General features: G+C 41.5%; 1 protein-coding gene across 2 annotated transcripts in view; it reads right to left on the bottom strand.

Moving 5' to 3' along the window:
* The window catches only part of C9 (complement C9), an 80,145-nt gene that overhangs the window by 26,100 nt on the left and 41,665 nt on the right, over positions 1–12,380 (bottom strand). For both annotated transcript variants that reach the window (XM_029578302.1, XM_029578312.1), the window contains exon 5: positions 4,750–4,888. In XM_029578302.1, coding sequence (XP_029434162.1) covers positions 4,750–4,888 — 139 coding nt within the window. The remainder of the gene's footprint in view (positions 1–4,749; positions 4,889–12,380) is intronic.

Raw genomic sequence — 12,380 nt, 5'->3', positions numbered from 1 at the left:
GTAAATCGTAAATCGGGGGAGGGCGGGAAAACCGGCACACTAAAACATCCCTAAAACCCACCCCGACCCTTTAAAATAAATCCCCCACCCTCCCGAACCCCCCCAAAATGCCTTAAATTACCTGGGGTCCAGAGGGGGGGTCCCGGTGCGATCTTTTACTCTCGGGCCTCCGGTGCGTTGTAGAAATGGCGCCGGCGCTACCTTTGCCCTGTCATATGACAGGGCAAAGGTAGCGCAGGCACCATTTTGTTTTTTGTCCCCCGACGTCAGGAGCGTAGGAGATCACTCCCGGACCCCCACTGGACTCCCAGGGACTTTTGGCCAGCTTGGGGGGGCCTCCTGACCCCCACAAGACTTGCCAAAAGTCCAGCGGGGGTCCGGGAACGACCTCCTGCACTCGAATCGTGTTGCCGTACGGCCGGCGCCATTTTGCCGTACGGCAATATGGCCGGCGCCATTTTGCAAAATATGGCGCCGGCCATATGCTTTATACCTTCTGCTTTATTGTCCCTTTTTCCCTTGTTGGGGGGGGGGGGGGGGAGGGCAGCCTGCAAGGGGAATCAGCATCAACAGGGACACTTAGGTAAGGGATAGGCCACTAGGTCTGCTTGATTGTATATTATTCCTTTTTTGCCTGCTGAGCACTTAAACGGCTATATTCATTTGAATTTAGTTGGTTAAGGTTAATGTTATCTGGGAACGCAATCCTGGATGATTTTGAAACCTAACTGGTGATATTCAAACATAGGGGTACATTTATGCACAAAAAGCAGAGTTTATCACATGTAAAATACTCTTTATCGTGTGATAATCACTTATCATAGTGATATCATGCCCTTATACAGCCCTTATTGAAATTAGCTGCTTTGCATGCATTTGCATGCATAAACCTTACTAATGCATGCAAAGCAGCTAATGCATAGATAATCCTGTGCAAATAAAATAGCACAGCTTGCTTTAAAAAAGTAGCCACATAATTATTTTAAAGAAACTGAAGAGTTGTAGATAACTGAACTCAGGGGCTTCAGGATGCCCCTAGGATGCCCCTGGGATGCTTCTTAAAGGGCCCATGGCAGCCCTAAATCAGCCTCTTCCCAAAGTGGAAAAAAGCCCCATGGGTCTTGTGAGTCCCCTCGTCTCCTCTAGAGGTAACTTAAAAGAAAAAAATCACATATTGCAAGTTTAAATTTGCTTGGTGATGCACTGCCCCTACCTAACCCCCTCCCCTTTCTGAAAAAATCCCCCCAGGTTGCAACAACCCCCCATAGGTTCTACTCCTCAAAGGCATCCTACCCTCCAGCTCCCAACCACCCTGGGACTCCTCCAACATTAGTCTAGTTTCCCCCCACCCCCTTCATTTGAAGAAGTCACTGGTAGTCAAGTGGCCCAACCCATACCCTCAGACCTTCTCCATACCTTTAGAAGAAATCCCTGATATCTAGAGGAGCCTGGAATTCCCCCTATGCTCCAGGCTGGATGAATCCATCTTTCAAAATGGCGTTGACCAACTTTTGACGTATCACAAGATCATTTTTCTGGGTTTTTGAAAACTGACCTCAAAATGTTTTCTATCTTTGTTGACTGGGTCTTTTCATTTTTTTCTAATAATTTTCTGGTTTCAGTGTCTTTCTTTTCAGCGTCTCCTTTCCATTTTCCATTTCTTCTCTCTTCTCCTCTTTGCTTTATTTCCTCCCCTACATTTGTCTCAGATGTTATTTTCCTTTCCTCTAATTTCTCTGTTCATAGCTAGATTTCACCCTCTTTCATTTCTGGTGGCCCCAACAAACTGTCACATCATTCAAACTCTCCTATATCCATCTCTTTACCTCTCTTACCTTGCCATATCTTAATATTTTGTCTTACCCCTCCCCAATAAAATATTGTGGCGGTATCAACATGTTCTTATGTCTTGTGGAAAAGCTCATGAGACAAAAGAATGTGGTTGAGGCCTAGTTAAACTGCAATGGCAGCCTCCATTGCATGGGACCACCATCACCTTAAAGGGCCCTGTGGCCTAACATGGCTCTCCCTAGAAGTATAAAAAGTCACTGGGGGTCTTACTAGATGACCCCTATCCCATCCCAGGGCCGCAAAATAAAAGTGAAAAATTAGATGAAACATGGCACGTGACAACCCCCTCTGCCCAAACCCTCTTTATTGAGTCAAACCCCTCCCTCAAAAAAAAAAAAAAGAGCTCCCAACCCAGGCCCTATTTTCTTATAAATAATATGCCAGTAGCTGTCCCCCTCATCCCCTCACTCTTCAAAAATAATGATGATGGCTTAGTAGCCCTCCATCCCAGAACCCCCCCCCACACACACACACACCTTTACCTTTAAGAACATAAGAAATTGCCATGCTGGGTCAGACCAAGGGTCCATCAAGCCCAGCATCCAGTTTCCAACAGAGGCCAAACCAGGCCACAAGAACCTGGCAATTACCCTAACATTAAGAAGATCCCATGCTACTGATGCAAATAGCAGTGGCTATTCCCTAAGTAAACTTGATTAATAGCCATTAATGGACTTCTCCAAGAACTTATCCAATCCTTTTTTGAACCCAGCTACCCTAACTGCACTAACCACATCCTCTGGCAACAAATTCCAGAGCTTTATTGTGCGTTGAGTGAAAAATAATTTTCTCTGATTGGTCAGGGTTAGAGCCCAGGGGGGCCCTCTAGCCCTGGGTCAGGTTGGCACCATTTTCCAAAATGGCACCAACCATGTAACGGGGGCCAGGTTCTGGGACCAGACCAAGAGCCCTAACCGAAACCAACTGTTAAGATTTTTAAAAAATGGGGTGTGGGGAGGGGTCCAGGGGGGTCTGGGATGGGGAGCCACAAGGTCACCAAAGTTATTTTTTAAGAGTTGGAGGTGGGGGACCACTCCCGACATATTCTTGATATAAGAAGGAGGGTGGGTGGGGGCGTCATTGTTACATGCCACATTTCATCTAATTTTTCATTTTTATTTTGTGGGGCCGCCTTGAATGGTCTCCCTGGGGTGTAGGGTGCCTTCTAAGACCCTCTGTAACTTTTTTTTTTACCTCTGAAGGAGAGCCATGTTGGCCACCGGGCCCTTTAAGGTAATGGCAGCTCCATGCATATGGAGGCTGCCATCACACTTTCACTAGGCCTCAGATGCGTTCTTTTGTCTCATAGACTTTTTCCGTGAGATAAAAGAAGACAGTGATGCTATTGTGATATTTTGTCGAGGAAAATTATGGCTGGACTACACCCCTGCATTATTAGGCCCCCTCCCATGATAAAATATCATGGCTTAGTGAATCTAGACCTTAGCTGGATAAGTAGCCAAATATTCAAATAGTTGCCATTTAACTGGATAACTTGCGAGATATCTGGATAAATGGCTTTGAATATTGAGCTCCAAAATTTCATAGAATAAAACTAGCAATAATTCACAGTATTAAAAAAAAATACCAAACCTATAAATGCAGTAATTTAATATTACGTGCTCAATAGCCCCTTTTGCGCATAAGTGAACAAAATTGAGTCCTACATTCCAAATATAGCCAAAGGTCTAATACATTGGAAAGATAACAGGAAGTCCTCACATTTAAGATACAATATTTTCAGGAAGCAATTGTAAGTAGAAACCAGCTGTGTCATAAGAACAATGTTATAAATGGGAGATTAGTTCTAGCATCAGAACCCAATGCCCTATTTCCACCAAAATAACCCAGAATTTAGTAAGATTTATAGTAATATAGTAATATTTTTGCCTGAAGAGGAATATGCCGAGGCATGCCGAGAGGACATTGCACTGACACCTGAAAAAAGTACTCTGGTACTCTTTCAATTGATGTTACCTCACCAGTCCCCATGGTCATCAGAATGGGGCAGATTTTCAAAGGCTACGTGCGTAACCTGAGAAAATCTGCTCCTGCGTGCGCCAAGCCTATTTTGCATATGCTCGGTTGCACGCACAAGCCCGTATGCACGTATGTCCCGGGGCTTTCAAAAGTGGGTGGTCAGGGGGCATGTCTGGGGGTCAGGGGCGGTCCGGGGTCGTGACGGCGGTCCGGGGGTGTATCCCAAGCCCTCCTCTATTCTGGCCCTGCCGGCACGTGCAAGATACGCCTGCCTCTGGCAGGCATAAGAAATAAAATAAGGTAGGGGGGGATTTAGGTAGGGCTGGGGGGTGGGTTAGATAGGAGAAGGGAGGGGAAGGTGGGGGGGGGGCTGAAAAAAAGTTCCCTCTAAGGCCATTCCGATTTTGGAGTGGCCTTGGAGGGAACGGGGAAAGCCATCGGGGCTCCCCTCGGGCTCGGCGTATGCAAGGTGCACATGTGTGCACCCCCTTGCGCGCACCGACCCCGGATTTTATAACATGTGTGCGGCAGCGAGTGCATGTTATAAAATCGGGCGTAGATTTGTTTGCACCGGGTTGCGTGAACAAATCTACGCCCGCGCATAAGTTTTAAAATCTGCCCCTAGGTGAATGTGTGCTTGGTAGGAGACACTCAGAGGTCTGAAAATTGAAACAAATGTTAAAAGTTAGATAATGGGTGTCAGTTTAGAAGTGTTGTAACTCTGAATTATTTTAACTCGTAACACCTTAAATTGAGGATTTCCTGTACTTCCTTCCAAAGCTTAGGTTAGAGGGCCATCATGTCTGAGATTGTCTTCAGTACTTCCTAATTTTATTCTTAGGAGTTTACAGTCTCCCAATTTTGTGAAATATCTACTTAACACTCCAAACTCTTTGACAGAAGAACCTACGAGCTTACCTGATAAGCAAGAGTAGCTAAATTCCATGGCGTGCGGTAATATGTTCTTGTGTTGCCATCACGAACTCGGTTGCATAAACCATTAAAATATTCATTGTCGAAAGGGTTACTTCTTGTATCCATTCCCAAAATGTTTATACTACAGTTAAATAAACAAAATGTTAGTCCCCAAATGTATCTTAAGACTGCTATGAATCAAGGCACAATATACATTTCGTCAGTGGAAAGAACTGATGCAGCAGACTGCACAGATGGAGATGATCTGAAAAACAAAAAAGAGCTTTTGCAATTAAGAATGATCATTCTCTTTTCTCTGGGGATATTTTGATCTTTGGTCTTAGGTGCTGAAAGGTATATAAGGGACATGTTTAAGCTTCCTAGATCCTGTGGGTAGCGCTATGTTACACTGGGGATTAAACTCGAATGGTAATCAACAGTGACGGCCAGTTATGTGTGTGAATGAGGTATGAATGTGGTGAGTGTGTAGAAGTGTTTCTTTAAGGATAATATGAGTCAAGTTCATGCTGTCCTGAGGTTGATGCATCTGTGAAATGTTGCTCTGTTGTTATATGTCCTAACACAGGATGGTGTGTATTTTTGCAGACTCAAAGAAAATTTACAAAAAAAAAAAAAATGCATACAGGAGAATTTTGTAATTCAGATGCATTTTGAGAAAGCATTCAAAAATGTTCCCCATAAGAGACTTATCAGTAAATTAAAGAGAGAGAGTAGGACTGAATGGTCATTTCTCTCCATAGAGAAAAGTAAATAGTGGACTGCCAAAGGGATGTTTACTGGGACTAGGGTTTTTTATATTTATAAATCATCTAATCAAATTTGCAGATGACACAAATAAATTAAAATTTGTTAAATCACAAATGGACTGTGAGGAATTGCAGGAGGACCTAGCAAAACTGAGTGATTGGGCAACTACTTGGCAGATGAAATTTAATGTGGACAACTGCAAAGTAATACATATTGGGATGAATAATCCAAACTATTGTTTCACATGCCAAATGTCACCAAATAGGAAAAGGATCTTGGAATCATGATGGTCAATTATTTAAAATCCTCAGCCACTGTGCAACAGTGGGTAAAAATTAAAATAAAATATTAGGTATTATTGTAAAGGAATGGATAATAAGACAGAGGATATCATGATGCCTCTGTATTGATCCATGATGAGACCATGTCTTGAATATTATGTGAAGTTCTGGCCACCCCATCTCAGAATTAGAAATGATATAGAGAAGGGCTTCCAAAATGATCTATTTATTTATTTATAAAATTCTTATATACCGTCGTTTCAGACAGGCTATCACAACAGCTTCCAATCATAAAATGCATTAAAATACAGTTTAACCTCATGTAAAACACATCTAATAACTTATCAAAATAAAAGTCACAAATTAAAATAAAATAAGATAAAAACACCTCACTGAAATGGATTAAATTAATCAAATAAAACTAAATCATAATAAAATAAAATACATTCATGATATAAGATCAGTGCAAAGTGTCCTCATATTCATAGTTTTTTTTTTGTCTAGCACTCTCCATTGGTTAAAAAAAAAAAAAAAGGTAGCTGCATAGTATATAAAATAAAATAATTAAAACAGTTCTCAGTTACTCTCATTAAACCCAATTCTGAAAAGCCAAGTTTTCAAGTTCTTTTTAAAAGCCTGGAGCCTCAACTCCATAGGAAGCTCGTTCCATAGTTTAGGGCCAGCTCATTCCACAGTTTAGGGCCAGCCAAAGAAATACTTCTATCTCTAACCTGACTTAAATGTACCATGTTTACCGATGGGATTGCCAAGAGGCCTGTGTTAGCGGATCTAAAATTTCTCTGTGGTTTCCCTAAGAGGAAAAGTTAAACAGGTTAGGGCTCTTCAGCCTGGAGAAAAGGCAGATGAGAGGAGATATCATAGAGGTTTATAATATCTTGTGGGGTGGAACAGGTAAACAGGCCATGGATATACTATTTTTATTAACGTCACAGAGCGCCTCAGGGATGGAATATTGGTATGAACTGGTAGAGAAAATTGTGGTGATAATTATAAATGAGTGTATTGTGAATGATCATTTTGAAGAGGAAGTACTAAAAGCTTTTTGGAACAAATACGTTTTTAAGGATTTCTTAAATTGTTGCAATGATGGTATAAGTCTCAAGGAGTCTGGTAGAGAGTTCCAAAGGCAGGGGCCTGCTACAGAGAAAGCTCTTTTACGAGTAAATTCAAGTCTTGTTAGTTTGACAGTAGGTACATCTAAGAGATTTTTTGATAAAGATCGCAGTTGTCTAGCTGGTTTATAAATGTGTAGAGTCGTACAAAACCAAGTAGAAGAAATATTATGGATGAGAGTGTGAATAATTGTTAAAACTTTATATATGATTCTAAATTTTATCGGAAGCCAGTGAAGGGAAGCAAGTATAGGCGAGATATGATTTCTGCGAGATGAACCAACAAGAATTCTAGCTGCTGAGTTTTGCACTAATTGTAGTGGGTGTATTGAGGAGTCGGGCAAGCCAATGTAGAGGGCATTGCAGTCGACTAAACCTGAAAATATTAATGATTGCAATATTGTACAAAAATCTTGTGGAAATAACAGGGGACATAAATGCTTCAAAAGATGAAGTTTGTAAAAAGATTTTTTTAATGACCATAGAAATGTGTTTTGTCAAAGATAAATCAGAATTGATGATCACTCCTAGAATAGTAGTAACCAACAAGGTAATTAAACAGAGGGAAATTCTTTTTACACAACTCTCTGATATCGCATAACTGTATTACGTCACAGAGAGACCACATACATAGAAATATAATTTATCATTTATTAGAAATCACAAGGTATTCACCTATCTAGACATTTTAAAATCTAAACTCACACATTCAACCACCATTCACACACCAACATAAAAATCTATATTGTACACACCAACATAAAAATCTGTATAATGTTTCGGTTGTTTGTTGTAGTGATCAAAAGCTGGTTTGGGAAGGCATGTTTATCTGGAAATAACCTTGAGCTATACCGATGGTAGAATGAGAAGTGTGAAGATTTGTACCTTATGAGAGGTAAGCTTTGGGTTGATATAACGATTATTGATTTATGCTGATTGACTTTTGGAATATAAAAAATTTTCTTGTTTTTAGTTTTTTTAGTGGTGGAATAAGAACAAAAGTCTCAAGATATAAACATTGAGAGATAAATAACCGGCTTTATCAGATTAAGTCCCTGAGGAAGCCTGATTGGAAGGCGAAACAAGGAGATCCTTTGTTGGACACACAAGAAAAACACTAAGAAACATTTGAATAAATTGTATATGAATAACTTGAATGTAGTAAAAATGATGTATACTTGTTAATTGTAATTTAGGATTGATGAATATCGTCTGTGCAATATAGATTTTTATGTTGGTGTGTGAATGGTGGTTGAATGTGTGAGTTTAGATTTTAAAATGTCTAGATAGGTGAATACCTTGTGATTTCTAATAAATGATAAATTATATTTCTATGTATGTGGTCTCTCTGTGACGTAATACAGCACTCCTAGAATAGTGACATTATTTTGAATCGGAATAGAAGTACCATTAAATAATAGGTGGGAGGGAGGGCTGATTGTGGAACAGGATACAGATGTTAAGTAAAGTGGTTCAGTTTTAGCAGGGTTCAATTTTAATCTATTGTGGGAAAGCCAAGTACTAATAGTAGATAAATAAAGTGTGATAGTTGACAAAGTATCTGGCCATGAATTTTTATAGCCTATACCACTCGCAGAAACAAGGCTCAATTACAACAAATTCGTAATCTAGAACACCAATTACAATCCGCCAAACGTAAATATGAGAAGTTGCCGTCTGAGGTCACTAAATCTTCTTTACATGCCATTATGTATGAATTGAACTCCTTGCTGCACTAGAGGGCCCTGAAGTCTGCCTTTTATTTTAAGGCTAAATACTATCATTATGGTAATAAGTCAGGAAAGTTGCTCGCAAACATGACTAAAAATTGGGGAAGTAAAACCCACATAGCAACGATGCTTACCTCTCAGGGACCATTAGTCAATACAGATATAAAAATGGGAGAAGTTTTCCGTTAATACTATCGGACGATATACCAGGCAGACCTGGTTGATCATATGGCCCTCGGAGACTACCTAGCTCACTCTGCGCTGCCTCGCCTCTCCGAGGCTGAATTAACCATTCGTAATCACCCTATCCAATCCCAGGAGATACAAACCGTGATTAAAATGGCCAAAGCTTTGAAGGCTCCGGGTCCAGATGGATACCCAGCTGAGTTCTACAAAGTTCTTTCCCTTCACATTGCATTACCTCTTGTTGACATGCTTAATGATCTCCTTGTTCACCCTGCCTCTCCTTTTTATCATAACCTGGCTTATATTACGGTTATACCAAAGGAAAATAAAGACCCAAATCAGCCTGAATCTTATAGGCCCTTATAGGCCCTTAGCATTAGCAGCCAGCAGAGTAATCAGGCAAGCAAAAAAACTATGGGCCGGATTTTTAAACCTACGCGCACGGCCTACATTTGTGCACACAAATGTACGCCTGATTTTATAACATGCATGCAGCCGTGCGCATGTTATAAAATCCGGAGTTGGTGCGCACAAGGGGGTGCACACTAGTGCTCCTTGCATGCACCGAGCCCTAGGGGAGCCCCGATGGCTTTCCCCATTCCCTCCGAGGCTGCTCTGAAATTTTAGGCCTCTGTCCTGCCCCCGCCCTGCCTCTTTCACAAAGCCCCAGTTCATTCGTGCGTCCCGGAGCTAGTTTGCGCGCATCGCCGGGCCTATGCAAAATAGGTTTGGCATGCGCATTACCCTTTTAAAATTCGCCTCTATGGTTGTCCACATTCGGGGCGTATATATTGCAGATGGTAAAATCCTGCCCGTAAAGCTGCCCAATTAAAATAAGATACCAACCTTCATCATCAGACAGCACACGTTCCAATTGAAAAGGGAGCTGTTTACCTATCAAGATAGCGACCCCTGCCACCCTAGCGGAGCTCTGCGCTGAGTTACTTGATTAACCCACATACGGCGCAGTTTTTGAAGTTCCAATTCATCCAATTTAATTTCATGCAAGAGAGCAATGTGAACTTGGTGTCTCTGCAAAGACTGTAATATTTTATATCGCTTAATGACCGAGACTATTCCTGAAACATTCCATGAGCTAATACGAATTACAGACTGCGACATGATAGATAACATCAAATAAAAAAAAAATGGTACAGCAAACATCCTGATGTAAAAAGGGTTCGGGCCTCCCAGCCTAGACCCAAGCCCGTCAACCCGAAGGTGCCAAAGAAGTTAATAAACCAGTGCACTTGATAAAAAAAGAGCCTGGTGTCCTGTATTCCTAACCCTCCCCCGACCCCCCCCCCCCCTCAATACCCCACTCCCCATTTTACTACCCCATTCTCTTCTCATAGAGAATTGTACTTCCTTCTGCATGGAGCACTCTTTCCCTCCAGTAAAGACAAAAAGGTGGAGAGAAAGCTAAAAGGAGATATAGAAAGATAAAAAAAAGTGAGGAGAGTAGGTAGAAAGAGAAAAGAAGGAAAGGAAAAGAAAAAGAAGCAGGAGAAGAACAAAGAGAAAAAAAAAGAGAGAACTACTCAGTGTCCATTCACAGAAGCAGCAGAATTCTTTTCCTCCTACCAATTTTAGAAATGGAGACTCTGCTTTTGGCAAATTCATATATTTGTTTCTCACATAAAATATGATTAGTTCCATAGTAAACACCTTCCAAACAAGTTGTAGCCAACTATTCACTGAAAGTTTAAGTTCAGATTTCCAATATCGTGCAGTGTTTTGTCTTGCTGCCACTAGTAAATGAATATTTAACAAGACCTCACCTCCCTGTGGGACTGGGGACAGCTCATTAGAATTTCTTGGAATGTGACATTTCTTATGTTTGTGATGATCTAGCAAAGCTTGAGAAATGATCTAGAACAGGGGTAGGCAACTCCAGTCCTTGAGTGCCGCAAACAGGTCTGGTTTTCAGGATATCCACAATAAATATGCATGAGAAATATTTGCATGCACTGCCTCCGTTATATGCAAACATACCTCATGCATATTCATTGTAGATATCCTGAAAACCAGACCTGTATGGGGCACTCAAGGACTGGAGTCACTTAACCCAAGTCTAGAGTCTTGCAGCTAAGATTTTAAGCTATTTCCATTTGGACTGGAAAAAACCCCCAAGAGAATGGCACAGTATGGAATGATATTTTTCTATGCACAAAACAAGAATAGGATCTAGGTGGAATCTTACCCACTGATCTCATGGTGATAAAACAAGTGGATAAGATGATGGCAAAAGACAGAAAAATGCATGAACACATAGGGAGAAGAATGGTCAACAGGATTAAGGAGGTGATTTTGCCCCTACATAAGTCCCTGGTGAGATCTCAATTGGAATACTGTGTGCAATTTTGGAGACTGCACCTTCAAAAGGATATAAAAGAGTCAGACCAGAGGGTGGCTACTAAAATGATCAGGTCAGTGGCCTTTGTTATGAAACATAAAAGGAGAGACTTAAAGATCTCAACATCTATATCCTAGAGAAGGAGTGGGCATGCAGACCAAACCTAGCCCAACGACAGACTTTCTCCGGCCCTCCTCCTATCAAATTTGCCTCATTATCTCTTGCCTGCCAGGGCCTTGCAACGATATCATCAACAATGGCATGACATCGTGGACCTTTGTTGATGATATTGATTTGGATTTTGGTGGCTGGCAGTGATGTCCCCTCAGAGACAGCGCAGAGCAATGAGGCCCCAGTATCCGCCATTTAAAAGAGGAGCAGGGTGGCCAGTGGGGCAGGAAGAGGAGAACATCACAGTTCTGCTGGAATCAGCTATGTGCTCTCATACATTCACACAGACATGCGCTCTCTCTGTCATGCATATGTACACACACAAACATGCCCTCTCTGTCATAAGTACACAGACATGCTCTGTCTCTCATACATATACACATATCCTCTCTCTCTCTTACATATACACATCAACATGCTCTCTCATACACACAGGCATGCCCTCTCTCATACATACACATGCTCTCTCTCTCATACATACACACAGTCATGCGCTCTCTCAGTCATACATATGTACACACACAGACATGCTCTCTCTCATATATACAGATAAGCTTTCTCTTTCATACATACACAGACATGCTCTCTCTCATACATACTCACAGACATGCTCTCTCTGTCATACATATATACACACAGACATGCCCTCTGTCATACATTCCAGACATGCTCTCTCTCTCATACATATACACACATGCTCGCTCTCTCTCTTACATATAACACACAAACATGCTCTCTCTCATACACACACACACAAACATGCCCTCTCTCGCATACACACACATAAACATGACCTCTCTCTCACACATACACACAAACATGCCTTGTCTATCATAAATGTCATACACTGAAAGACCTACATTGGCTACCAATCAACTCTAGAGTACAGTACAAAGCCCTATCCCTCATTCACAAATCTCTAGTAAATGAAAATACTCACTGGCTCAACCCCCCCCCCTCACACTCCACACCTCCATTAGGCCAACGCATACCATCCACCAAGGCACTC

This window comes from Rhinatrema bivittatum, chromosome 1, assembly GCF_901001135.1.
Source record: "Rhinatrema bivittatum chromosome 1, aRhiBiv1.1, whole genome shotgun sequence".
Taxonomy (NCBI): Eukaryota; Metazoa; Chordata; class Amphibia; order Gymnophiona; family Rhinatrematidae; genus Rhinatrema; species Rhinatrema bivittatum.
This window is presented reverse-complemented; position numbering and strand designations above follow the sequence as displayed.